Source organism: Phodopus roborovskii, unplaced genomic scaffold (genome assembly GCF_943737965.1).
Source record: "Phodopus roborovskii unplaced genomic scaffold, PHOROB, whole genome shotgun sequence".
Lineage (NCBI taxonomy): Eukaryota > Metazoa > Chordata > Mammalia > Rodentia > Cricetidae > Phodopus > Phodopus roborovskii.
The window spans coordinates 9,292,722-9,319,948 of record NW_026126598.1 but is presented as its reverse complement, the minus strand read 5'-3'; the positions used below and the strand labels follow the sequence as shown (position 1 = coordinate 9,319,948).

The 27,227-nt window shown below is 49.6% G+C and overlaps 1 protein-coding gene across 15 annotated transcripts in view; it reads left to right on the top strand.

Annotated features, from left to right (window-relative positions):
- Nucleotides 1–25,609, top strand: part of Gtf2ird1 (GTF2I repeat domain containing 1) — a 93,743-nt gene extending 68,134 nt beyond the window's left edge. For 5 of the 15 annotated variants that reach the window (XM_051204835.1, XM_051204836.1, XM_051204828.1 and 2 more), the window contains 13 exons: nucleotides 502–591; nucleotides 3,747–3,794; nucleotides 4,303–4,368; nucleotides 5,415–5,598; nucleotides 7,465–7,514; nucleotides 7,605–7,760; nucleotides 9,502–9,585; nucleotides 11,882–12,065; nucleotides 13,170–13,198; nucleotides 20,538–20,615; nucleotides 21,121–21,313; nucleotides 23,164–23,201; nucleotides 24,137–25,609. In XM_051204835.1, the coding sequence (XP_051060792.1) occupies nucleotides 502–591; nucleotides 3,747–3,794; nucleotides 4,303–4,368; nucleotides 5,415–5,598; nucleotides 7,465–7,514; nucleotides 7,605–7,760; nucleotides 9,502–9,585; nucleotides 11,882–12,065; nucleotides 13,170–13,198; nucleotides 20,538–20,615; nucleotides 21,121–21,313; nucleotides 23,164–23,201; nucleotides 24,137–24,495 (1,559 nt within the window). In that variant the 3' untranslated portion in view covers nucleotides 24,496–25,609. The remainder of the gene's footprint in view (nucleotides 1–501; nucleotides 592–3,746; nucleotides 3,795–4,302; nucleotides 4,369–5,414; nucleotides 5,599–7,464; nucleotides 7,515–7,604; nucleotides 7,761–9,501; nucleotides 9,586–11,881; nucleotides 12,066–13,169; nucleotides 13,199–20,537; nucleotides 20,616–21,120; nucleotides 21,314–23,163; nucleotides 23,202–24,136) is intronic. The other 10 variants (XM_051204841.1, XM_051204834.1, XM_051204839.1 and 7 more) reach the window with 10 other exon arrangements.
- Nucleotides 25,610–27,227: the final 1,618 nt, after the last annotated feature.

Below are 27,227 nucleotides of genomic sequence, written 5' to 3'. Positions count from 1 at the left end.
ACATCGAAGGACTGTTGGTGCTCCTGTTCCTAGACAGACAGGTTGGCAGAAGCTGTGCTGCTCTGCTGCCCTGGACCTATTCCATCAGGCCATTGTGCCTGGGCTGATCCCCCCCCCCCCATGTTTGAGATATAGCCTGGAGTCTTCTATGTGCTGAGGAATTGCTCCACCACTGAGCCACACATTTGCCCCTCACTGGGGGATTCTAGGCAGGTGCTCTACGACTGAGCCACACCCCTTTTCACTTTTTATTTTGAGACAAGGTTTCACTGAGTTGACTGACCCAGCCCTGACCCACTCAGTAGCCCCTAAACTCTAAGTTCTGCTTGCTTCACCCTCCCCAGAGCTGAGGTCATCAAATCACAGGCGGTACCACATCTGGCTGCATGGGTTTCTTTACAATCTTGGTCTGTAGCCCTGCTTGGCCTGTTGGCTCCTCTGAGGGACCCTGATGAGCAGGACATGTAAAGGGCACGATCATCATTTGGAGTTTCCCTTTAGATCCTTCACCAACTTCTGAGGAGATGGCCGACTCGCTACCTGGACACCTGCCCTCGGAGGATTCTGGTTACGGGATGGAAATACCGGCTGGTAAGAGGTGGGCTGGGGCTGGCCATCCCGGGGGCCTACCTCCCTGGGCAGCTACAGGGAGAGCAGGTGGGTTGGGAGGCCCCCAAGTTTTTCTTGAAGTTGTGTGCCTTTGCTAGAGAAGAATCAACACAAGCGCCATGCCGTCCCTATGTGCAACTTGATAAGCTGCTTTCAGGGATGAGACCTCAGTCTACGCATCAGCGCATTGGTTGGGCTTGAAGCCTAGTAGCAGATTGCTAATGTAGGATGTTTGAGGGCTTGGGTTCCATGCCTAGCACTGCAGGGGGTGAAGACCTCAACAAGTAACTCCCTCCCCCCAAAAGCCTGGTGTGGTGGAGCATTAATCCCAGCCTAAGAGGTGGGGGGATAGAGGCTGGAGGATCAGAAGTTCAAGGTTATCCTTGGCTGCATGGCAAGTTCTAGGCTACCTTAGGCTATGTGAAACCAAAAATGTGGGCTAAAGATGGCTTGGTGCTAAAAACACTTGCTGTGTAAGCCTGATGTCCTGAGTTCGATCCCTGGGGCTCACAGGGTATAATGAGAGACAACTGCAAGTTGTCCTGTGACCTCCATGTGTCTACTGTGGCATGCATATGCCCTCCTCACACACAAACATACACACACACACACACACACACACACACACACACATGCATGCACGCACGCACACATAGTATAACCAGACAGTGTCAGCACGCACTTTTAATCCCAGTGCTCAGGAGGCAGAAGCAGGTGCATTTCTGTGGGTTTGAGGCCAGCCTGATCTACAAAGTCCCAGGTTAGCCAGAGCTGTTACACAGAGAAATCCTGTCCTCAAAACTTAAGAAAATATGCTTTTTCAGAGGACAGATGAGGGCATCAGATTCTCTGGAGCTGGAGTTGTGAGCACCTGATACGGATGCTGGGAACTGAGCTCAGGTCCTCTGTAAGGACAGTAATGTCTTTTAACTACTGAGCCATCTCCCCAGACCCAAGACAGTTCTTTGTGTTTTACTTGTATCTTATACAGATAGTCTAAAGGTATGCTGTATATCAAACATAAGACCTGGCACATCCCAGGCAAGCTCTCCCCAGCTGAGCTGCATCCCCAGCCGTGTGTGTGTGTGTGTGTGTGTGTGTGTGTGTGTGTGTGTGTGTGTACGTGCACGCGCACGTGTGTTTCTTCCTTTGCATATTCTGAGATAGGATCCCTCTAAGTTGTGTAGCCCCTCTTGAGCTGGTTGAGTAATACAGACCTGCCTCAAACTCCCAAGCCGCTTGCCTCAGCCTCCCGCGTTGCTAGGATGAAAAGAAGTGTTCTTGTTTGATCACAGATATTGACAAAAAAGAGAAAACAATGTAACGGAGGAAGGGTTTATATGGTTCACAAATCCCAGTTGTGTGGAAGTCACGATGATGGGACTTGAAGCCGCTCGTCACATCAATTGATCTCTAGTCAAGAGCAGAGAGAATGGATGCATACTCTCTGCTCCTTTTGCTTTCTCTTATTCCTTTACCATTCAGAACCCAGACCCAGGGAATGGGACCCCTCCCTTTAATCTTCCCACACTACTAACATAACCGATACAGTCCTCATTGACATGTCCACGGGCCAATCTGATTTAGACAACCCCTTATTAGACTGTCTTGCCAGGCAATTCAAAATACCAAAAAATGGAGGCTGGAAAGATGGCTTGGCAGGTAAAAGCACTTTTCAACAGTTAAAACTAACCATTACTGCTGGGGTGCATCTCCACAGAGTTTGAGACAGGATCTTGCTACATGGCTCAGGCTGTCCTGCAACCCAATCTTCCTGCCTCAGCTTCCCTGTGCTAGGATTATACCACAATGCCCAGCCGTGTGTGTGTGTGTGTGTGTGTGTGTGTGTGTTGCACATGTGTGCACACTTGAGAGTGTGCATATTTGTGTTATGCATTTTGTAAATTTTGTTTTGTTTTTTGAGACAGGTTTTCTCTGTGGGATGGTCCTGGCTTCCTGGAACTTGATTTGTAGACCAGGCTGTCCTGGAACTCATTGTCTCTGCCTCCCAAGTGCTGGGATTAACTGTGTATGCCACCACCGCCCAGTTTGTAAATGTATTTAATTTATTTTTTGGTGCTGAGAATGGAACCCGGGGGCCAATAGCAGAGCATGCTAGGAAAGTGCACTATTGCTGAGCTGTGCTCCGGGCCTTTGGTTTGTTTTTTCTTTGTTTGTTTGTTTGTTTGGTTGGTTGGTATTTGTTTTTGTTTTTTTGAGACATAGCCTCTCTGTTTCCCTCAGGCCTCAAAACTCACAATCCTCCAGTCTCAGAGTCTGATTTTCTAAAATCACAGGTGTGAGTCTCTGTATACTGGTGTGTTAATCTGTGATGTCACACCAGGAGGACGGGACATCCTCCTGTCCTTCCCTATCTTCCTTAGTGTCTAGAATAGAGTGGCTGGGGGCCGGCCCCTGGAGGGACTCCATACAGCATGATTGTTGCTTTCTATTTGAATGGCATGGATTGTCCCATCCATTCCCATCTGGGGGGTGTTCTACTCTGCCTCAGAGTTGAGGCTGCCTAGCCTAGTTTTCATCCTTGGAACAGTGTGGGGTCCAGGAGAAGACAAACATGGTTTATTGTTTTGTTTTGTTTGGTTTGGTTTAGTTTTTTTTTGGGGGGGGGGGGGAGGGAGACTGGGTTTCTCTATGTAGCCCTGGCTGTCCTGAAATTTACTCTGTAGACCAGGCTAGACTCAAACTCACAGACATCTGTCTGCCTCCTGAGTACTGGGATTAAAGTCATGTGCCGCCACCACCTGGCGATTTTTGTCTTTCAAGACAGGGTTTCTCTGTATAACTGCTGTCCTGGAACTAACGCTATAAACCAAACTGGCCTTGAACTCACAGAGATCTGCCTGCCTCCCAAGTGCTGTGATTAAAGGCTTATACCACTCCTGCCCAGCATGAACATGATTTTTTTTAAAGATTTATTTATTGTGTATAGTGTTCTGCTTGCATATATACTTGCAAACCAGAAAAGGACACCAGATCTCATTACAGATGATTGTGAGCCACCATGTGATTGCTGGGACTTGAACTCAGGACCTCTGGAAGAGCAGTCAGTGCTCTTAACCACTGAGCCATCTCTCCAGCCCCCGAACATAATTTCTTAACATCCTGTTTTCTCCTAGACAAAGGCCCCAGTGAGGAGCCGTGGCAGGAAGAGAAGCCACCAGAAGGTAAAACCCTGATTGTCTCCCATGATTCCCTCTCCATGTTCACTCCACCCCTATGAGAGATTCCTCCTCCACTCCATCATCTCCCTCCAACAACCTGTGTTTGTCCTGGGAGTCCTGTGTGAACTGTACCAGGTGGTAGAAAGTTCTAGACTGTGCTGTAGACATGGTACCTGTAAAGTATTGGGAAATATTTGTTGCGCTCCCTGGTGGCAGTGTCTGCAAATTGCAGGCTTACTTTGCACCCACTAACTAGTTAGGTCACTTAGTGAGCTGATCTAAAAGTGGTGCTATCCACAACAACCACAGAACCTTCTAGAGCTCCACTGTGGCACATTTCACAGTCAAGTATGCAAAATCCAGGAATTACGGGCTTGGGTAGAGCTGCCATTTCCTTGTTCTTTCCAAAGTCTCAGAGGTAATTCCCGGTACCTCTGGAGCTGGGGGTGTGAGTTAAGGACAGGGAAGTCCCTGCACTGAGGAAGCTCAGCACACTGCCTTTGTCTTCCAGAAAGCCCTGGTGATGTGATCCGGCCCTTGCGGAAGCAGGTGGAGATGCTGTTCAACACGAAATATGGTGAGTAGGGACAGGGATAGGCCTCCAGGACAGAGGCAAAGGGACCCATATTCAGGATGGGAACACTTGTCACCCATGACAACAGCCTCTAGCAGAGTATCCTACCCTGCTGGCCTGTTGGTCCACATTCTTCCTCCAGATCATTCCCCGGCTCATGTGCTTTCAGTTAGTATCAGCCACGGAGGGCCTCGTGGAAGCTCCAGGCTTTCCTGGGAACTCACAGCAAGAACGAGCTTTCTCTGGAATCCAGAAAAGCTGTGTGTGTGTGTGTGTGTGTGTGTGTGTGTGTGTGTGTGTGTGTGTGTGTGTGTGTGTGACTCAATGGTACAGTGTGTTTTCTTAGGATCCACCAGTGATGGGGCCAGGGGCATGGCCCAGTGGTAGAGAGTTTCTACAAAGGATCTTCCAGTGAGATGTAGCTCAGTGGTAGAGCCCCTGCCTAGAATCCCCCCCACCCAGTGATGGGGTAGGTGATACCCTGGGTTCCACCCACAGCCTTCCACTAAAACAACAGAGTCCATGAAAGAGAGATTGAAGAACCCTGCCTCTCTCTAGCTCCTTGAGTTTGCCAGGTGTTGGCTTCTCACACTGTCTCATCCTTCCTCAGTTCTTGTATCCTAAGACCCATTTTACAAATGAGGAAATATGGAGCCTGCTGCAGTGATGAGGCTAGCTTAGAGCACCAGGCTACTCGGGGGCAGAGAGTTCAGATGAGACTAGTCATAGATCTGGCGTGCCATGGGGCTTTCTGAAGGTGGCGGGGTGGGGAGTGAGGTGGAGATGAGGGACCCATAGTCATTTCCCAACGGTACTCCGTTTTCTGGGCTATGAAGGCTTACATTCCCAGGATGTGTACATGAGGACAAGTCGCCTTCCCTGGGGACTCTCACCCTACCTACAGGCTAGGTGTGCTTTTCTCCTCTCTGTCAAGTTCACAGGGTTCTAATAAGTGCTGTCTCCAAAGCCCTGTGGTCCCTGCAACCCCTGCAGAGGGATGGGGACTGGTTGGGGCTCCAGGTGGCCTTACAGCAGCCGTGTCTTTACAGCCAAAGCCATTGGTACCTCAGAGCCAGTCAAGGTGCCCTACTCCAAGTTCCTGATGCATCCCGAGGAGCTGTTCGTACTGGGGCTGCCTGAAGGCATCTCTCTTCGCAGGCCCAACTGCTTTGGGATTGCCAAGCTTCGGAAGATTCTGGAGGCTAGCAACAGCATCCAGTTTGTCATCAAGAGGTAAGGGCTGAGCCTGGTGTGGTGGCAGGTTCCAGGCTAGCCAAATCTACCTAGTGAGGTGCTGTCTCGAAAGTGAAGAGTGGAGGCTTGAGGGGGGAGGGGGATGAAAGAAATGGGAAAAAAAGTGAAATAAGGGCTGGCCAGACCCATGAAGGGAACAGTCAGAGTTGCCCAGTGCCAGACACTGCACCATATTGGCACCTTCCTTTTGTTCAGATTGCAAAGTCTTTTTTTTTTTTAATTAATTTTTTGTTGCTGTTGTTTTGTTTCAGTTTTTTGAGACAGGTTTTCTTTGTCCTTGCTTTCCTGAAATTCTCTTTGTAGACCAGTCTGGCCTTGAAGTCACAGAAATCTCCCTTCCTCTGTCTCCTGAACTCTGGGATTAAGGCATGTGCCATTGTTTTTATTTTAGTGTATTTGAGTTTGTTGTTTGTGGGGTTTCTTTTTTGGGTTTTCTGAAGCAGGATTTCTCTGGAGCCTGTCCTGGAACTCACTTTGTAGACCAAGCTGGCCTTGAACTCACAGAGATCTGCCTGCTTCTGCCTCCCAAATGCTGGGATTAAAGTTGTGTGCTGCTACCACCTGGCTTGTGGTCTCTTTGTTTTGTTTTTAACCAGGATCTCACTTTCTAGCTCAGGCTACTCTAGAACTCACTGTATAGCCCAGGCTGACCCAAGTAATCTTCCTGCCTCAGTCTCCCAAGTGCTCTGGACTTATAGATGCAAGGCGCCGTGCCCCGCTGATTTTAAAGTAAATTTAGGACTGGGTGTGATAACTACATAGCAGCACTCGGGAGGCCAAGGCAAGAAGATATAAACCAATGGCTCGCCACCTTTCTAGCACTGCGACCTCTTAGTGCAGTTCCTCATGTTGTGGTGACCGCCAACCATAAAGTTATTTACATGCTACTTCATAACCATAATGTTACTACTGTTATGAATCATCATGTAAATATTTGTGTTTTCCAATGGTCTTAGGTGACCCCTGTGAAAGAGTAGTTTTACTCAGTCACACACACACACACTCTCAAGGGGGTCTCCATCCACAGGGTGAGAACCACTGATGTAGATTTTGGACTGTATCCCAGTACTTCATCTCAATAAAAACAAGAGAAGAGAAACTCTTTAGAGGTGCCTCTGGCAGTGAAGTGTATACTGTGAAAACTAGAGGACCCGCGTTCAATCCCCAGGACCCAAGTTGTACCCCCCACAAAAAAAAAAAGAACCAGACAAGGTGTTTTGAACCTGTAGCCCCCCGATGCTGAGTAAGAAGTGGTGGGAAGATCCCTGCGTTACTGGCCAGCTAGTGTGGACAAATATGTGGGCTACAGATTCAGGGAAAGACCCTGTCTCAAAGCATAACATGGAGCAGCTGGAGACGGCATAGTGGCTAAGAAGGCTTGCTAGTCTTGAGGGGACTCGAGCCTGGTTTCCAGGATCCTGGTTGGGCAGCTTATGTAACTCCAGCTTCAATGGTTTTATGCACACGCACGCACGCACTCACGCATGCACAGTAGAGAACAATAAAGGAAGATAGCAGTTGTTGCCCCCTGGCCTCTACGTATACAAACACACATATCCTTTCCCTGGCAGTCATTCACCCTCAACATGGAGGCTGTGTGTTTCAAATGCCAGGTAGTAGGGATTGGATGGTGTCAAGTCCTGGGCATCAGCCAGCCCAGGACTTGGGAGGAACCTCAGAGCTCAGAGCTGTTGACAGCTCCCGTCAACCAGGATGATTGTTGCCCCCGTGTGGCAAGGACCTTCCAGCTATGTGGCTAGGAAAGCCCATTGCACAGATCTGTAGACTGAACAACCCTAAGAGGGTTGGACAAACCTCATTGATGGCACTGGCTATGTCTTCTAGACCCGAACTGCTCACTGATGGTGTCAAAGAACCTGTTGTGGATACTCAAGGTACCTGGGCATGGGCACAGGTGGGTGTGGGAGGGCACCACATCTCTGCCATTGCCCCTCCTGATGCCCCTGTCCTATCCCCTACCCTAGGCATTTCCCCACTGCCCCTGTCGGGTTTGCCCCCTCGATGCCACCTGAGACCCCAGGTGCTCCCTCCTCACCTGCCTTCTCTCCCCACCCCACCCCCAGAGAGGGACTCCTGGGACCGTCTTGTGGATGAGACCCCGAAGAGACAGGGCCTTCAAGGTAAGTTTAGACCTGTGTAAATTTAGGCACTCCAGGGTTGTGACCTCGAGTGGCTTTAGAGTGGGAGTCACAGTGGAAGTGGGAAGAGGCTGGCCCCCACCCGTGGGCTCTGGGGTACTAGACTGGCCTGGTGTGCCTGAGTTAGAGTCTGGCTGTCAGTAGGGGGACACGTAAGCACATCACACCAGAGCTAGCTTCTCTATCTAGGTAGTAGCCGCCTGCCTTTCTGTAGTCATTCATCAACCCAGCTCTTGCTGCTTTGAAATTGAAGGAGTGAATGGTGGCTATGGAGAGCCAGGAAAGCAGGTAGAAAGACAAGCAGCAAGATATAGGGAACTGTCAAAGGAGGGCTTGCAGCTGGACCGAGGGGAGACCCCTCCAGTGTGAGGCCAGCCAGCATCCCTGCTATCAGGATGCAGCTGAAAATCTACCCCATCCTATGCGTGCACAGCTTAGAAGACTAATGGGCATGGCTGGTGTGAGTCCCAGGGTGACTGTCACCAGGTGGCCCCTTCATGGTCACTGTATCTCTGAGGAGTTCAGAAAGGCAGCAGTAGCCAGCGCTGGCGTTAGGAGCCCTCACAGAGGACCAGCTGCTGGTCACCTCAGCGCCTCAATGTTCTCCCAGGCAGCTGGAGCAGTGAGGGCAATTTGTGTTTTTTTACCTCACCCTATGTAGATCCCTATGTCCAAGCCCTTAGCGGACTGAGAATGTCACCAGAACTGCATTTGACACAACAGAGGTCATTTCCTTCTCCCACTGCTATCCATACCCATTCTCTCCTAAAGCCAGGACAGGGTGTACCCTCCCTGAGGTCAAAGGTGCAGTCCTGATGTGCTGGTACATGGAGGTTCTTAACACTACCTCAGAATGGTGGCCTTTGCCTAGAGACCTCCCCACCCTGTGAGGAGCTGGTGGCATGGCTCAGTGGTAGAACACCTGCCTAGGATCCCCCAGTGAGGGGCTGGGGTGTGGCTCAGTGGTAGAGCACCTGCCTAGGATCCCCCAGTGAGGGGCTGGGGTGTGGCTCAGTGGTAGAGCACCTGCCTAGGATCCCCCAGTGAGGGGCTGGGGTGTGGCTCAGAGGTAGAGCACCTGCCTAGAATCCCCCAGTGAGGGGCTGGGGTGTGGCTCAGTGGTAGAGCACCTGCCTAGGATCCCCCAGTGAGGGGCTGGGGTGTGGCTCAGTGGTAGAGCACCTGCCTAGAATCCCCCAGTGAGGGGCTGGGGTGTGGCTCAGTAGTAGAGCACTTTCCTAGAATCCTCCAGTGAGGGACTGATAGTATGCCTCAATAGTAGAGTATTTCTGGGCTCACCACCAAGTAATAAACAGCCCCCCGGGCGGACACTCCCGTTTCCAGTCCTCTGTTTCCCCCTGAGCTTTCTGAAGCCCTTGTTCCAGCTCCTGCCCAGCTGAGGACACAGAAACCCCCGCTCCCTAGTGTCTCACTTGTAGGCTTATTTATTAGTTTGTTGGCTTTCAAATGTCAACAATTAACTTAATTTCATCTCATTGCTGTTGTGGAAACAGTGTGAGTCCTTCCCGGAAAAACAACAAAACAAAATGCACACACTGAGTCTCGTGGAGATTGGTTTTGAAGGACTCTGAGGAGCCCACTCCAAAGATCTGCTAATTGCCAGAGAAGGAGTTGGCTGTAATTAGGAAATCGTTTTCCTGTAAAAGTCACCAAGTGCCTTTTAATGTAACAGCCTCTGTCCGTAATTGTACTCACTTTGCAGAAAATTACGACACCAGACTCTCGCGGATTGACATCGCCAACACACTTAGGGAGCAAGTCCAAGACCTGTTTAACAAGAAATACGGTGAGTTACGGGCAGGGGTCAGGTAGAGGGAGAAGTGGGCAGCTTCCTGCCTGTGGCCACCTTCACATTTGGCAAAGGGATTGGTCTATAGTGTAGGTATTATTTCTCTCTCCTTTTTTCTTAAACAATAAATTTGTTTATTTATTGTGTATATGGCTATGTATGTGGTTGCGCACACATACCCCAGCACAAACATGGCAATCAGACTCTCGGTAGTTGGCTGTTTTGTTCTACCATGTGGGTTTCTGGAAATCAAACTTAATCTGCCAGGTTTGGTGGCAGCTACCCGTGCACACCAGCTCTTACCTATTTCTTGAGTGTCTACTACATGCCAAGCACTGGGGACACAGTGTAAGATGTGTTGGTGATGCACACCTGCGACCTCATCACTTGGGAAGTTGCAGCAGAAGGGCTGCTGTAAATTGCATGCCAGCAGGGACTACACAATACAGTTTTTGTTAGAGACAGAGAGTATGTGAGTGCTCGCTGGTAAGCTGGCTTACAGGGCAGTCGGCTGCCAAGCCTGACGACCAGAGTTTGATTTCCCGGAACCCACATAAGGACAGGAGAGAACCATGGATATGTGCACACATGTGCTCATCCATATACACACACAAATAAAATGTGATTCAAAGCTCCTCTTTTAATAGGGACTGGGGCGTGTCTGAGTTGGTAGATGACTTGCTGGGCATGTGTGAAGCCCTGGGTTCCGGCCATGGCACCACATGATCTGGTGTGATGGTGGCATACCTGTCACCCCAGCATTCGGATTCGGGAGGCAGAGGCAGGAGGATCAGAAGTTTGAGGTCATCCTTAGCTATGTAGCATGTTGGAAAGTCAGTCTTGAGTTACAGGAGACTCTTCTCAAAAGAACAAGAAGACCAAACAAACAAAAACTTTAAAAAGAGATGTTAGATATGGAGAAACCCTCTCTTGGGAAACTAAAAAGAAAAGACTTCTTATAACGAGAAGGGCCCAGGAGGTGGTGGCACTCGTCTTTAATCCTAGCACTTGGAAGGCAGAGGCTGGTGGATCTCCGAGGCCTGCCTGGTCTACCTAGGGAGTCCCGAGCCAGCCAAGACTACATAATAAGATTCTGTCTCAAAAGAAATTAAGGGAGAGAAAGAAGGGAAGGGTCCGGAGGCCAGGTAGACAATAGTCCCTAGTGTCTAGCTTTGTCTGTTTTCCTTGCTGCTGGGTAGAGCATGCCCATTCGTTCTGTGTGGGTCCTGACTCTGAATCGGAGTACCACAGTCTGGAGAAAAGCGGATGTTTCGGGGTTCCCATCCTAGAGGCAGGTGTGCAGTATCGGCTAGTCTGAGAAATATTTTTTTATATATATTTTTTCATTTTATTTTTAAAGATTTATTTTTTTATTATGTATACAGAGACTGCAGGCCAGAAGAGGGCACCAGAACTCATTGCAGGTTGTGAGCCACCATGTGGTTGCTGGGAATTGAACTCAGGACCTCTGGAAGAGCAGTCACTGCTCTTAACCCCTAAGCCATCTCTCCAACCCCGAGTCTGAGAAATATTAATCGCCGCCCTGGCCAGCACCTGGAACCACACATTCCTGCTCTGTACTCAAAGCCCACCCAGCATAGATTTACACCAGAAACTACCTGCACAGTATACATACTAATCTCTAGTTCTATTCATGTACACCTTTTCCAGCAGTGGTCCTCAACCTGTGGGGGGGGGGGTTGTCCCATATCAGACATTTGTATTGATATTCATAACAGTAGCAAAATTAACAGTTATGAAGTCGTGTTTCAGTTTACTGTTGCTGCGAAGACACGCCATGACCACAGCAGCTCTTACAAAGGAAACATTTGAGGTGGCTCACTTACAGTTTCAGACGTTCAGTGCATTATGATCAGGAAGGGGAGCATGGCAGCATATAGGAAGATTTGGTGCTGGGGCTGAGAGTCCTACATCTCGACTCAGAGGCAACAGGAAGTCGACTGACTGTCCTACTCAGGGAAGCTTGAGAAAAAGACCTCAAAGCCCGCCCCCTTGGTGACACACTTCCTCCAACAAGGCCACACCTCCTAACCTTTGGGGGTCATTGCCTTTCAATCCACCACAAGTAGCAATGAAGTGATTTATGATTGGGGGTCACCACAACAAGAGGAATTATATTAAAGAGTCGTGGCTTTAGGAAGGTTGAGAACCACTGTTCTACAGTCTTCCACAAAGGGCCCTGTGTTTCCTGGAGGAGACACTCCCATACTTACGCTGCACACCCTGTTCCGCTGCTTTCCCTTACCTGGCACAACTGTCCTTCCGTATCCAGGTGAAGCCTTGGGCATCAAATACCCAGTGCAGGTGCCCTACAAGCGAATCAAGAGCAACCCCGGTTCGGTCCTCATCGAGGGCCTGCCTCCTGGGATCCCATTCCGCAAACCCTGCACCTTTGGCTCCCAGAACCTGGAACGGATCCTCGCTGTGGCCGACAAGATCAAGTTCACAGTCACCAGGTACTTGATGAGCAAGGGCAAGAGTTGAGACTGCACTGGCTGGGACTGGGAGCCCGCTCCAGAAATTCCCGCAATAGGGGAGCGGGCTTGGTTAAGGTTACTATTGCTGTGAAGAGACACCATGACCACGGCAACTCTTACGAAGAAGACATTTAATTGGGGTGGCCCATTTACAGTTTCAGGGGTTCGGTCCATTATCATCATGGAGGGGAGCATGGCAGCATGCAGGTTCTAGAGAGGAGCCTAAGAGTCCTTCATCTTGCAGGCAACAGGAAGTCAACCGAAATGTCAAGGGAAGCTTAAGCAAAAGATCTCAAGGCCTGCCTCCACAGTGACATTTCCTCCGATCAGGCCACACCTACTCCAACAAGGCCACACCTCCTAACAGTGCCACTCCCTATGAGATTACAGGGGCCATTTTCTTTCAAACCACCACAGGGTATTAGAGCGGAACTGCAGGCCTGACAGGGATCAGGAGTTTCCACACAGTGACTGACCACCCTTCTAACTGTGCCCCTCAGCAGGCCTGTGGGCATACCCAGCCCCCTGAGAAAGCAAAAATTCCATGTACACACCTGGCCTGGGCATCTTATTGAAATGTGGATCCTGAGCTTGGGAGCTTGTTTAGTGGGGAAGTGTTTACTGAGCAAGCTCCAGGACCAGGTTTGGATCCTTAGCATCCATGTAAAAATGTGGGCAGACTGCCATGCACCTGTAACCCCAGCACTGGCTGATTAGGAAGAGAGATGAGAAGGTTCCAGAGGCCTGCTTGCTAGCCAGTCTAGCCAGGTGGGAAACCTTCGCTTTAAAAAAAAAAAGGATGTAGAATTATTAAAGGAGACACTTGAAGTTACCCTCTGGCATGCACACACACACACACAGGTAAAAAAGTTCCAGGTTATCCTTGACTACAACAATGGGAGTTCAAGGCTAGCCTGGACTACAAGAGATCCTCTCTGAAAGAATCAGGCAGTAAATGCTAATGTGTGGGTGGGCCCTGGGATGTGTTACTAATTCCTTGGCAAGCTAGTGTCATCGAGTACCTGGTGGTAGTCTTGTTGCCTGTGACTTTTCCCTAAAACCTCGCTTCTGTTTCCCTTCCAGGCCATTCCAAGGACTCATCCCAAAGCCTGGTAAGTTGTATTTTGTGTGTTTGGGAGGCACTTGGTGTTGGGGTTTTGCACAGTTCGGGGGGCTCCAAACCAAGTCCACCATGGGCACAACTGCCTGGCTCAAGGAGTGGGACCTGGGGTACCGAGCTGCTCTTCCCACAATTCCCTGTTTGTCTGCCCCACTGTGGGCAGACAACAGGTGGAGAAAGCCTGCTGGTGCCCCGGTCCTAGGGCAGAAAGATACCATGGGAGCTGCAGTCAGGATTGCAGCTGCGTCAGAGTCCCCGTGACCTCTAATCTAATGGGCCTGGCTAGCCCAGTGTATGGAGGAAATCGGTAGCAAATGTATGAGTGTGGTCCACAGGATGCAGGGGGATTGATGTGAGGGGTGGGGGAGCTGGGACGATAACATAGTCTATAAAATAGTGGCTGTGCAAACGCGAGGACCTGAGTTTGATCCCAGGGACCCACAAATGCTGCTTATAGTAGCACACACTTGTAATCCCCATGCCAGGGAGGTGGAGAAGGGCAAATTGCTGAGGCTCGCTGACCAGTCTGCCTGGTCTATTGAGGAAGCTCCAGGCCAGTGAGAGACTAGCTCAAACGAAAAAGGCTGAGCATAGTGGTGCAACCTTTAACCCCAGCAGCCAGGAGGCAGAGGCAGGTGCAGGTGGATCTCTGAGTTTGAGGTTTGCCCACTCTACAGAGCCAGGACTACACAGAGAGACCCTGTCTCAAAAAAAAAAAAAAAAAAAAAAAAAAAGCAAACAAAAAGAAAGGCATGCCCATGGATTTCCTAGTGGACTGGGGTGTGGCTCAGTGGGAGAACACCTGCCTAGAATCCCCCAGTGATGGGCTGGGCCAAGGGTAAGTCAAGCCTGCTAGGATTATGTGTACTTTACCACAAAACAAAAAAGCCTCTGACCCTGTCTACACCCTCTGCAGCAGTGCACTGGGTAGACTGTAGATCATGTGCCCATGATGGAAACAGCCCTGGGTGTGGCCAGAGGCTGAGCCAGAGCTGGCAGTCAGCCCAAGAGGGAAATGAGTACTTCCTTAGGAAGAGAGCTGGGGACTTGTGAACACAGAGGGCTGCCTGCCCACCAATGAAAGACCCAGAAAGCCCCTTCCTTGGATCTGATGCTGGCCCAGCCCCATTCTGCCTGGTCCTATAGCAAGCTCCCACCCTCACACCACCTCCCACCCCGACTCCCGAGTTCATTTGTGAATGCAGGCCTCTTGGCTCCAGGCTGATAGCTTGTCAGACCCTAGCCAATGGTCAGCCCTGACACAAGTGACTGCCTGTTGTCTCTGAATGGTGCTGCTCCTGTCCCCATAGAAACGCATTGAGCATATCTGCCAGCCAACCCACAGTAGCTCCTCCCCCATCTCCCTCTGCCCTCCATACCCTGCTTGTTTGGGGGACAGAGTCTTGATATGTATCCTAGACTGTCCTCAAACTTGTGATCCTCCTGCCTCAGCCTACATGCAGAATGTTCAGATCATAGCTGTGTGCCACCACTCAGGGGCTGTTAACTTCTCACAGAAGGAAACAGACTCAAGAGAGGTTAAGAAATTTTCTCAAAGTCACAGAGCATTTCCAGAGCCTGACTTAACCCACTTTTTGCAGGATCCGGGGTTGAACTTGCCCTCTACCCTCATCCACTGTTCTAATAAATCTCTGAACCTGTTGAGTGTCTTTTTGTCGCCCCCTCATGGCCACTCTGTGCAATAACATGGGTTCTGTCAACAATCCCCCCCCCCCGTTTTTTTTTTTTTTTTTTTTTTTTTTCCCAGACAGGGTTTCTCTGTGTAGCTTTGGAGCCTGTCCTGGAACTCGATCTGTAGACCAGGCTGGCCTCGAACTCATAGAGATCTGCCTGCCTCTGCCTCCTGAGTGCTGGAATCAAAGGCGTGCGGCATCAACAATCTTTTAAAACTCCCAGTTTAAAACTGGTTTACTTGTTGGGGTTTGTTTTTTGGTTTGGTTTTAGGATTTTGAGTGTATATGTGTGTCGTATGTATAAGGTGTGTATGTATGTAGTGTGTGTTTAGTGTGTTTATATAGAGTGTGTATAGTGTGTATGTATGTACAGTGTGTATGTATACATACTCAGGCCTTAGAGGCAAGTGTCTACCTACTGAGTTGTATGGCTGGCCCCAGATCCTGCTTTTTTTTTTTTTAATGTTTCCAAGTTAAGCACTTACCCACTGAGCTATCTCCCCAGCCCTGACGTTTCGTTTCTTGGATGTTGCTGCTGCTGTTATTTTATTTATTTTATGTGTTTAGCTGTTTTCCCTGCACCGTGTGTATGCCCAGTGTCTGTGCAGGACAGGGAACTGGAGCTGTAGATAGTTGTGAACCACTGTGTAGGTGCTGGGAACCAAACCCTGGTCCTTTGCAAGAGCAGCATCACCGTCAGCTGCTGAGCCAGCTCTCTAGCCCTGCCCCCCCCCCCATGCCAGTTTGTGTTTTGAGGCAGTGTCTCATATAGACCAGGCCAACCTGGAACTTGACGTTTAGCTGAGAATTGTCTTAAACCTAGGACTCCTGCCTCCACATCATAGTGCTGGGATTACAGAGGTTCACCACTCCGGCAGGCTGGTCCACCCTTGTCTGAAGGCTTTTGTTGTTGTGATAAACACCGTGATCAAGAACACCTTAGGGTAGGGAAGAAAGGGTTTATTTCGGCTTATATCTCACAGTGTCTCCGAGGGAAGTCATCGCAGGAAGCTGGAGGCAGGAGCTGATGCAGAGACCATGGAGGGACGCTGCTCACTGGCTTGCTCCCCATGGCTTGCTCGCCTTGCTTTCTTATACACCCCACACCATGCCCAGGGGTGGTCCCACCCACAATGGGTCTGGGTCCTCCAGCATCAATCACTAATTAAGGAAATATACTGCAGACTTGCTTAAAGACAATCTGACGGAAGGAAGCATTATCTTATATGAGTTTAGTTTTTGTCAAGCAAGGAAAGGTGCTGGGAGCAAATGCTGTCCCTTCTGTGTAGAGAATGGTCCCCCAGCTGGGGAGCAGCTAGCGGTCCCTATGGGGAAGCACTGTTGGGGTATAATCCCAGAGGACTCACTGGAACAGTGAGGGTCACCAAGGTTAATGAGCATCGTAGAAGAAAAGAAGATGGGCCTATACACGCATGTGAACAGAAAGAGGAAGATGGGCCTAAAATGCATGTGAACAGAAAGAGGAAGATGCACCTAAACATGCATGTGAACAGTGTGCACAGTTGAAGTCCTCCAAATGGCCACACATTGGTTTCCACAAGTCCACACAGTGGCCATGTTCTGGTGGAGCCTTTCTCTCCAGTGGCGAGCCACTCACATGTTCAGGTTAGGGTGTAGCCTGGGGAGCTAACATTTTCCAGGTTGGGGTAAGGAGACAGCTGTGAACTCAGCCTTCCCACTCGGAGGTTTGTTTTGTTGTTTGAAACAGAGTGTCCCAGCTATCCCAGGCTGGCCTTGAACTTGCTGGACAGCAAGGATGATCCAGCTTCCACGATACTTCCAAAATGCTCCAATGCTGTTTTTTCGTACAGTACTGGAGATGCAGCCAAGGGTTTCATGCACGTTGGCAAGCACTCTGCCAATAGAGTTCCATCCCTAGCCAGCTGTCTGCCTGCCTGTCTTTGACAGTGTCTCATTACGTAGTCCAGGCTAGCCTTGGATTTGTAATCCTCCTCCTCTTCTTCCTTCCAAGTAGCTAGGATTACAGGTCCATGCCTGTAATTTGTGTGTGATTTGGGTTTTATTTTCAGGCATCAAAGTTTTGTTTCTCAAATGATGTAGCTTTGCATTGTTTTTTTTTGTTGTTGTTGTTGTTGCCATGGTGCCAGCTTCCACCTGGGGCAGGTATACTGCAGAAGGTAAAGCTGGAGCTGAGGGCTAGGAAGGTCTACAGAGGCCTGAGCCCAGGTGATGGGCCCAGAGGGAGATGAATTAAGATCTAGAAGGGGATGGGGTGACGGGTGAGGAAGGTGGTGGAAAAGCTGGAAGATGAAGGTGACGCTTGCCTAAAAGCCTAATTCTTCAGATCTATCGGGGGTGGGGGCTTTGGACGTAGTGAACTCCCTGTCACTAGAGGCTTTCAAGCTGCGGTTAGGTAGTCAGTCACTTACCAGAGAGAATATTCCCTCCAGGGTTTGCTGCACAGGAGGATGGCGAGAGCTGTTCCCGTGTCACAGTACCTGACAGGCCCTACTTCCCTTTGCTTCCAAACAGCCTGTCACTTCCTCTGTAGGGTGTCATGATAGATACCTGTCATCCCCCCACCTGGGAGGAGTTCAAGGCCAGTTTCCGTTACATAGGAAGTTTGAGGCTAGCCTGGGCTATAAGAAACCTTGCCTTAAAAGTGAATAAGGACTTGAGATATGACTCAGAAGTTAAGAGGGTTTGCTGCTTTTCCAGAAGGCCCAACCCGAGGTCACGTCTTAGCAGTTACATTGGGCGGCTCACGGTTGCCTGTAACTCCAGAGCCAGAGGGTCCAGTGCCCTAGCCACCACAGATACCCACAGACACTTGGTGCACATGCATGTGCACACGCATATGTACATCGTCATTGTTGTTTCTTCTGACCCCAGGCGCACTGGGGTCCCCACAGGCAAAGCAGAGCTGCCCACTTCCTGTGTGACTCCAGCAAACCAGTGTCCTTATCTATAAAACAGCAAGGATTGGCAGGCCCGTGGTGGTGCAGGACTATGATCCCAGCACTCGGGAGGCAGAGGCAGGCAGATCTCTCTGAGTTCCCAGCCTGGTCTACAGATCCAGTTCCAGGACAGCCAGGGCTACAGAGAGAAACCCTGTCTTGGGAAACAAAGCAAAAAGCCAAAAAACTAGGAAGGGTTGTCTTCTCTCTACCCTGAAGCCCAAAGCCAAGGCTGTCTCAGAGGCTCAGAAGGGGCTGGGTCTGCAGCCTGGGTTAGGCCTGGTGAGCTTTTGTGTGCTGGATCCCTGCTGCCCAGAAACCTGAGCGCCCCAGAGAGCTGGATCCAAATTCTCAGCAGTCCCAGTTTAATCTGGGACACCCCACACTAGACTTCCCAGTTCAGGTTCAGTTTCCAGAAATTGCATGTCAGATTAAGCCCCACCCCACCCCCGTGAGAATTTATTCCAACCACTCAGAGAATAAGAGGAGGGAAAAAATTTAAACTAATAATAGCGTCCTCCCAAAGAGAAACCAGCCCAGAACAGAAATCTCTTGTGGCTTTATGTAGGTTTGAGCTATCACCTCGATTCTTAGGCTCTCTCTCATCTCTAAGTTACTTTCCGGCCAGGATCCCACCCCCACCCTCCCATCCCTCCTTCCATAGTCTGGCCTAGAGACTGTGAGATCCACAGAGATCCCTCAGAGATCCACCTGCCTCTGCCTCCCAAGTGCCACGACCAGCTCGACCCACTTACTATTCCCTAAGCGAGTTTATTGGTTAATCTTTTCTAACATGGGTGTGTCACTGAGGAAAGTAGACAGACAGACCATTTCTCCAGCTTCATCTGAGGCCCAGTTTGAGAGGTTCAGCTGACAGGAAGAGGCTTGCCACACACAGGAGGTAACAGGCCCTGTTGATGTTGCTAAGCCCTTCTCAGTGCAATCTACTGTCACCTTAAAACTAAGCAGAGTGTCAGGGAGAAGGGGACCTGAGATAGGCCTGGGGACTAGTCTGGGGTTGGTGTTGACAAGCAGGGAGCAAGGGGGGGGCAGTCCCTTTTGCCCTTTTAGGGACTTTGTTCGCCATTACTGTGCTGGGACATTAGATAATGTTAACTTATGGCCTGTGATCCTAGATGAGTTAGTTTACTCTGTAATCTTGGATAAGTTAGCTCGCTGTGTGTGATCCTAGATGAGTTAACTTACTCTGTGATGTTGGATAAGTTAACTAACTTACTCTCTGTGGTGTTGGATAAGCCCCCTTACAATCTACAATTCCCGGTAGGTTGGCTCACTGTCATTTCTTCAGAGCCCCCTCTGCCCAGACTTCTGCATTCCATTCCCCGAGGCTGGGGCATAGTTTCCTGGCTCCATTCCTCTCTAGCCCCCTTCCTACCCTTCCAGCTCTATCTCGGTCTTGAGAGCTAAAATAATACTGTCCTTTCTCAGTATCCAATGATGCCACAATTCCAGTGCCAGCCACGCTTCCTCCGTGTCATTATCGAGGCTACTCTCTATTAATACGGCTGCAGTAACGACTGCGTTACTGTCTTCCTGGGAGGCGCTGACCTCTGCCAGGGTGGGGCAGGGAGGCCCTGTGCTTCTTCCTTTATTCCTGGAGGAACCATGGAGCCACAGGGTGTGGTCTGGGAGACCCTGACAGTCTGGACCTGTGGAAACTCAACCAGAGCCACTGTGACTCACTCTGCTCCTAGATGGTAAAGATCTCAAGTCCTGCACCCCTTGTGTGTTTGGGAAGGAACTTCTGTGTTCCGGAACTTTCTATAAGATTCCAGAAACCCTGATGTACATGTATGAAGCAGAGGGGCTAAGAGGGTTGACTCATTCAGTGAATCAGCAAACCCACAGAGTAAAGGACTGGTATGGTGGCATCCACTTATAGTCCCAGCTATGGGGAGCAGACAAGTAGGTCCCTGGTGTCCAGCCCATCCAACTTGGCCAGTTCCAAATGTGAGATGCAGACGCGAGTCATGAGGAAGGGTTCCATGGGCATAAAGGCACAAATGCAAACACACAAAAATTAACTTCTAAAACCACCAATGTCAATAAAAACAGCCAATACTTTTATTTGAGTTGGTTTTTACATCAGCCTGGCGTGGCTACCAGCCACATTAGTGGTCTTTGAGCTTCATTAGACAATAAGGGTGGAGCGTGGGTCAGCTTGTTTATTAAACCAATCATGGTGACGTATGTTCATATAGTATACAGAAGGGTTATTCATAGCACATTGTTGTTGTTAGCCCTTGTAGGTGGGTGTGGGTGCTTGCACCTCTGAATATGTGGAGGTCCGAGGACCACTGTGGGAGTCGGTTCTCTCTTCCTAATATGTCGGCCCTGAGTGTCCCATCACTCCCGTTTCTGGGGCTGTGACTGCTATCCCCTACACTGTTAGCTGCTCTATGCCTGGCTTGTATGGGGTTGCTGCTTGGGAAATTCCAGTGGGTGGGAGGATGAGTGGGTATGTGGATGGATGGATGGATGGATGGATGGATGGATGGATGGATGGGAGGTGAGTGGGTGGGTGTGTGGATGGAATGATGGGAGGTGAGTGGATGGATATACTTATGAGACCAGAGCAGTGGAGAAGGTGGTATCTAGAGAGACTGCCCAGCAGGCCACGGTCACAGCACATGGGAGAAGCGTGTGCCAGTCCTGTAGTCCGATTGTCTCCCCACAGATGAGGATGATGCCAACAGGCTCGGCGAGAAGGTGATCCTCCGAGAGCAGGTGAAGGAGCTCTTCAATGAGAAATACGGTCAGTGCCTGCAGATGGCCGGGGTGGGGCTACGGGGCAGCTTGCACACCCACAGTGACTGATAGAATATGTGTTAGTTACTGTGACAAAATACCCAACTTAAGGAAGGGTTTCTTTTGGGTCACAGATTAAACCTAGTCCATAGGACAATGGTGTGAGGCAATTGGTCTTGTCTGCAGTTGGGGAAAAAGAGAGATGAATCCAGGTGCCCAGCTCACTTTGTCCATTTTAATTCAGTTCTGGAATCCCAGTCTCCCACATTTAGAGTGGGACTTCCCACGTTAGTTAACCCAATCTAGAAACTTCCTCACACACAGACGTGCCCAGAGGTATGTCTTCTAAGTAATTTTAGAACCTGTAGATGATCAATATGAATTCTCATAACGTGTATGGATAATGTCCCTGGGGTGGGATGGCTGTCGAGTTGGGCTCTCAGTCATGATGCCTTCCCTACAGTGTTTTACCTTCTGACATGGGGGCATCTTTCTCTGGTTGTGCTCTCTAGGTGAGGCCCTGGGACTGAATCGGCCTGTGTTGGTCCCTTACAAACTGATCCGGGACAGCCCGGATGCTGTGGAGGTAAAAGGCCTCCCGGATGACATCCCCTTCCGGAACCCCAACACCTATGACATCCATAGGCTGGAGAAGATCCTGAAGGCCAGAGAGAATGTACGGATGGTTATCATCAACCAGCTCCAGTGAGTGCTATGTGTTAGACAGTAGAGCAAGGGGTGTGGGAGAGAAGAAGGTACAGCCCTGGACCAGGACAAGATCAGCAGGCTCAGCCAGAGAATCCTGAGTCAGAAAACAAAATCAAGTCCAATTTTTGTCTGTTTTGAGACAGAGGTTCATTTAGCCCAGGCCTGGAACACACTGTGTAGTTGAGGCTAACCTTGAACTCCTAGTATTCCTACCTTCACCTCCTAAGTGCTGGAATTACAGGCATGAGCCACTCTGCCCAGCCCACAATTCATAATTTCTTAAATATCCTCTCTGTACTTGTGACGTTCAGAACAGTGGTTGCTCTCTCAGAGGACCCAGGGTTGATTCTCAGCATCCACATGGTAGCTCACAACCATCCCTAACTCTATTTCCAGGGGATCCGATGCCTTCCTCTGACTTCCTCAGGCACTGTGCACAGACATGATACACATACACACATGCTCACAGAAACTCATACAAAGTGTGGGGTAGGCGCTGTGGAGATGATGCAGTTGGTACAAAGTGCTGGTCATACAAGCATGAAACCTGAGTCCAGATCCCCAGAACCCACGATGTGCACCTGTAATCCCCCACTGCAGACAAAAAGCAAGAGGATTCCTGGGGTACACTAGCCATTCAGGCTAGCCAAATCAGTGAGCTTCAGGGTCAATGAAAGATATAAAAATATAACATGGAGACTAGAATATGAGGGGTTAAAGGTCAACAGGTAAAAAAAATATTGGTTGCATAAATCATGAGAGCTGGAGCTTGGGTTCCAGTGCCCACATAACAGGTGTGGCTACTTGTGCATGCCTGTGGCCCCACGAGCAAGGTCAAAAGAGAATGGAGTTTGCTGAGAAAACGCTAGTGCCAGCTTCAAAGAGAGACTGTGCCTCAGAGGAATAGCTGGAGATGGTAAAGAAAGACACCCAAGTGCCCTCTCCTCTGGCTTGCTCCTGTGCACACAGGCTTGCACACCTGTATGTACACGTGTACATAAATAAATAAATGGTTCTGTAGAATAAAAATAGCATGGAAGGTAACTGAAAAAGATACCCAACATTAACCTGTGCCCTTCACATGCGTGCATACTATATCACACATACACGCATGTACGCCCCGCATGCACGTGCACACAGTGGTCCCGGCGAGGTGGCTCGGCAGGTAAAGGTGCTTGCCACCAAGCCTGACGACCTAAGTAAGGTTTCCTGGGACTCCCATCATAAAAGGAGTGGACTGACTCCCACAAGTTGTCCTCTGACCTCTACTGAACACACTTGGGTACAAATATACTCGAAATCAATAAATGTAATAAAAAAAATTTAAACAAAAAGAGAAAACAATGTTTGAGGGACAATGGTGTGCTATTTATTCCTATAATCCCAGTAGAAGAGAGGAAGAAGGAAGAGGATGGACCAGCCTGGGCTACATAGTGAGGCTCTGTCTCGAAAGGAAGAGTTTGAGGGGTTTTATCCTCTGAACACTTGAGCCTGTTTTTGGTTGGAGCATATGCATGGTGGAAGGTGCTGCTCACCTCATGAGAGCCAGGGAGCAGGGAGAGAAAGAGAGGAGGAAGCAATGGTATGAGGATCCCCTGGGGACATGACCACAATGACCTGTCCCTCCCACTAGGCTCCACCTCTTAAAGGGCCAATGTACCAGGTTGCCAACCATACACTTAACACATGCACCTTTGGGCAACACTTAGGGTGTAAAACTATAGTATGAGCTGACCTGGCTGTAGCCACAACAGCTGCATCTCAGCTGTGGAGGGTAAGTGTCCATGTCCCAGGGAGCGGGTAAGGAGAGGAAACCACCTAACTGTGGCCTTTCTTCTCTTTTTCAGACCTTTTGCAGAAGTCTGCAATGATGCCAAGGTGCCAGGTGAGTCAGAGGCAGGAGAGGCCAGCCTTCTGCCTTGTGGGGACCAGTCTGTTGCCTTCAAAAACAAACAAACAAAAAACATAAGTAGGCACAGGCCTTGGGATGGTTTGGTGGATAAAGGTGCTTGCCGCTAAACCTGACGACCTGAGTTCAAATCCCTAGAACCCACATGATGGAGAAACCGAGCCAACTCCTACAAGTTGTTCCCTGACCTCCATTCATGTGCCACATACACGTACATAAATAAATGTTTCTAAAAAGAAAAATAGGCTTGGGTGTGGATCGGTCAGGACAGTATGCACAAAGTCCGGTTATAATTTCCCTAACACATAATCAGGTATAGTGGCACACGCCTTTAATCCTGGTACTTGGGAGGTGGAGGCAGGAGGATCAGGGGTCAGGCCAGCTTCAGCTACACAGTGACTTGGAGGCCAGCCTAGGCTCCTCGAGACCCTGTCTCAACAAACCCAGACACTTTGGTAGGAAGTGGAAAGAGGAGCTCAGGGGTTTTGAAGGTCTTGGGGTGATAGCCATACTAAAGATGGAATGATCTGGGCGAGCTGGAGCCCTGTATTGAGCCTGTTACAGAGGTGGGTGAGGGCATTTTTTTTTTTTTTTTTTTTTTAATCAGCAAAGCAGGTAGGTGAATAGGAGCCAGAAGTGGGACTGTGGCCCTTAGACCTGCTTGGGGAATAAGGGTAGACAGGTGAGCCTCAGCTGCTGGGCAGGTGGAGCGTCACAGAGCCTAGGATGCTATAGAAGGATGTGGCTTCGGCACAGAGGTTCAGCACCTGCCTAGAATCCCCCAGTAAGGACCTAGGAGTATGGGTCACATACAAAGCCCTGGGTTCTATTCCCAGGACATTTGTGGTGGTGGTGGTGTGTGTTTGGGGGGGATCAAACAGTAAAATTCTAAAAGCAAGGGCTTTCTCCAGGGAGTTCAGGAGGCCGACACAGAAGGGCCCCCAGCATCCGGCCTCAGCAACTGTTTCTTCCACCAGCCAAAGACATTCCCAAGCGCAAGAGAAAGCGGGTCTCGGAAGGCAACTCGGTCTCCTCCTCTTCCTCTTCTTCATCCTCGTCCTCTAACCCAGAGTCTGTGGCGTCCACCAACCAGATCTCCCTCGTGGTAAAGTCACGCAGACCTGAACCACACCCTAATTCTGTGTGGCCTTTGCCCCTCCCTCGGGCAGGGCCGCCCGCAGCACCAGGAACTGGGAGGCACTGGGCTCTAAGAGGGACTCAGCCAACCTCAGAGGTGCAGGCGCATGCGCTTGTTTTGCCCACAAGATAGACTGAGGGTTTCTGTGCAATCAGCGCAGTGCTTGAAGTGTGGGTGTCACCAGCGATGTGTGTAAATGAGGACAGCGGGAGCCAGAGGGTAGACGGTCACATGACAGAACTCTACCTCCGTCATCTGTCAGCCAGTTTGGCTCTTGCCTGATTCAGAGGAAAACCTATGTAAAGAACTGGGTGTGGTGGCATATGCCTGCAGTCCCATAAGTTCAAGGCCAGCTTGGGCTATATGAGAGTCTGTCTCAAAGGAAACTGCTAAACAGGGCTGGGGGTGGGGCTCAGTCAGCAAGGAGCCCCGGGTTATGTTCCCAGCATCACGTAAACTGGACGTGGTGGCACACACCTGTAACCCCAGCACTGAAGAGGTAGAGGCAGGAGGATCAGAAGTTCAAGGTCAGCCTCAGTACATGAGAGGCTAGCCTGGGTTACATGAGACTGCCTCAACAGGAAGGAATGGAGGGAAGAAGGGAAGGAAGACTGGTTTTGGGATTTCTAGACCCTTTGTGTATCCTTCAGCCCCTTTCTGGTACTCTGCAAAGCCCAGAGTTTGCTTTTTTTTTTTTTTTTTTTTTCTCTCTCCTGCCTTTGTTTTTGTCATTGAGTACCCCTTTTGCCCGGAGAGGTGGGACAGTCTATGAGGTGAAGCTGGGCATATGGTGTTTACTGCGCCTGCTCACTCAGCTCTCCCTGGTGTCTAATCCATGTGTTGAACCCCTGGAACACAGGTGGGGGACAGTCACACCTGTGTGACCTCGGAGAGGTCAATAGCTGCATAAGTAACATTTGAGTTTGCCCTCAAAGAAAGCTAGTTATTCTGGGGGTTCCTTCTTGTCATCTGGAGTCCTAACCTGGTCCCTCTGTCCCCTCTCTCTAGCAGTGGCCAGTGTACATGGTGGACTATTCCGGACTAAACGTGCAGCTTCCAGGTCCCCTTGATTATTAGACCTCAGAGCCGAATCAGGACCTCAACTCAGAAAGACTAAAGGAAATGTAATTTATGTACAAAGTATATTCGGATATGTATCGATGCCTTTTAGTTTTTCCAATGATTTTTACACTATATTCCTGCCGCCAAGGCCTTTTTAAATAAGTAAAAGAAAGAAAAAGAAAAAGGTGTTAACTTTATTTATTTTTTTCCTCTGGTTATGTGTACATTTTTGGTGGTGCGGCCCGGGCACCCACCCAGGAACTGAGTGAGGCAAAACGCCAGCCAGCTCAGGTGCCGAGATTACATACTCTGGAGTCTCAAGTGTCTGGGGACAGAACTTACTTTCTTTACTGCCAAAGGATTTGGGGCCACAGGAGGAGGCATGGAGTGTTTGCCTAGCCTTCACAAAGCCATCCTGCCGCTGTATCCCTAGATGTGGTGGTGTACACCTATAACCGGAGCACTCAGGAATTGGGAACAGGAAGATCAGGAGTTCCCATTTGGGGCTGGAGAGGTGACTTGGTGAGGGAGGGGGTGGTGGGATCCCTGGAGTTTGCTAACCCGCTAGCCTAACTGGATTAGTGAGCTCTAGGGTCAGAGAAGAGCCCTGTCTTCAAAAATAAGATGAAAAGGGCTAGCAAGATGGCTAAGTGGATAAAGGCTCTTGCTGCCAAGCCTGACAACCTGGGTTCAATCCCAGGGACCACAGGAAGGAAGGAGAAAACTGATTCCTGCACATTACCCTCTGACCTCTGCATATATGCTGTCACGTGAACACACACACACACACACACACACACACCAAGTGTGTTTCATAAGTTACATTTATTTAAATATGTATATCCCGAAGTAATTGAGCAGACATCCAGTGTTGTCCACCAGCCTCCAAACATATGTGTAAGCATATCTGTATACATGTTCCACACATTCAAATGTATGTGCGTGCGCACAAATACATACATGTCATATACATTACAAGATTCAAGGCCAGCTTGCACTACATCAAATCATATGTTTGGGTTTTGGGGGGGGGGTGTTTTCTTGAGGCAGGGTTTCTCTGTGTGGCCCTGGAACTCAATATGTAGATCAGGCTGCCCTTGAACTCAGAGATCCACCTGCCTCTGCCTCCTGAGTGCTAGGATTAAAGGTGTAGACCACCACCACTGCCTGGCACAACAAATGCTCTTAACAGCTGAGCCATCTTTCCAACCCTAAAATTAAAGGCACACACCACCACTACCTGACATTTTTTTACTTGCTTTAAAAAAACAAAAAGACTCTAGAAAGAATGATACCATATTGTCTTTATTTTCACAATAGTAAATGCTGATTATACTGGCATTCTTGACCATCTGCCTCTTCAAGAGCTTTGAATCATACGCACAGACATACACATGTGCATGCACACACACACACACACAATACACATACCACATGCACACACAGGCATCCTTTCTCTTCCTGTGTTCCTTTCATGTTCTTGCCTGAACATTACATGGTGGTCACTGGAAAGAAGAGGACATGATGCCTCCAGGACCTGGCTCTAATGCTGCAGTCAGAATCAGCCCTCTGCCTGCACATACGACAGACCAGCCTAGATGTTTCTGCCAGGGCTGTGCGTCCCAGCTGGGAGAAAGGCCTTGTCCTAGACATCTGGATCAGCTTTCTCCTGGAAAAATACTAAAAACTACAAAGTTAGCATTCCCCTGTTGACTGTCCATCTCTCTGCTGTCATCCAACCCCCAGTACACACACAGCTGGCCTCCTTTTCCACATCTCAAAGATAGAATGGGGAGTGGGGA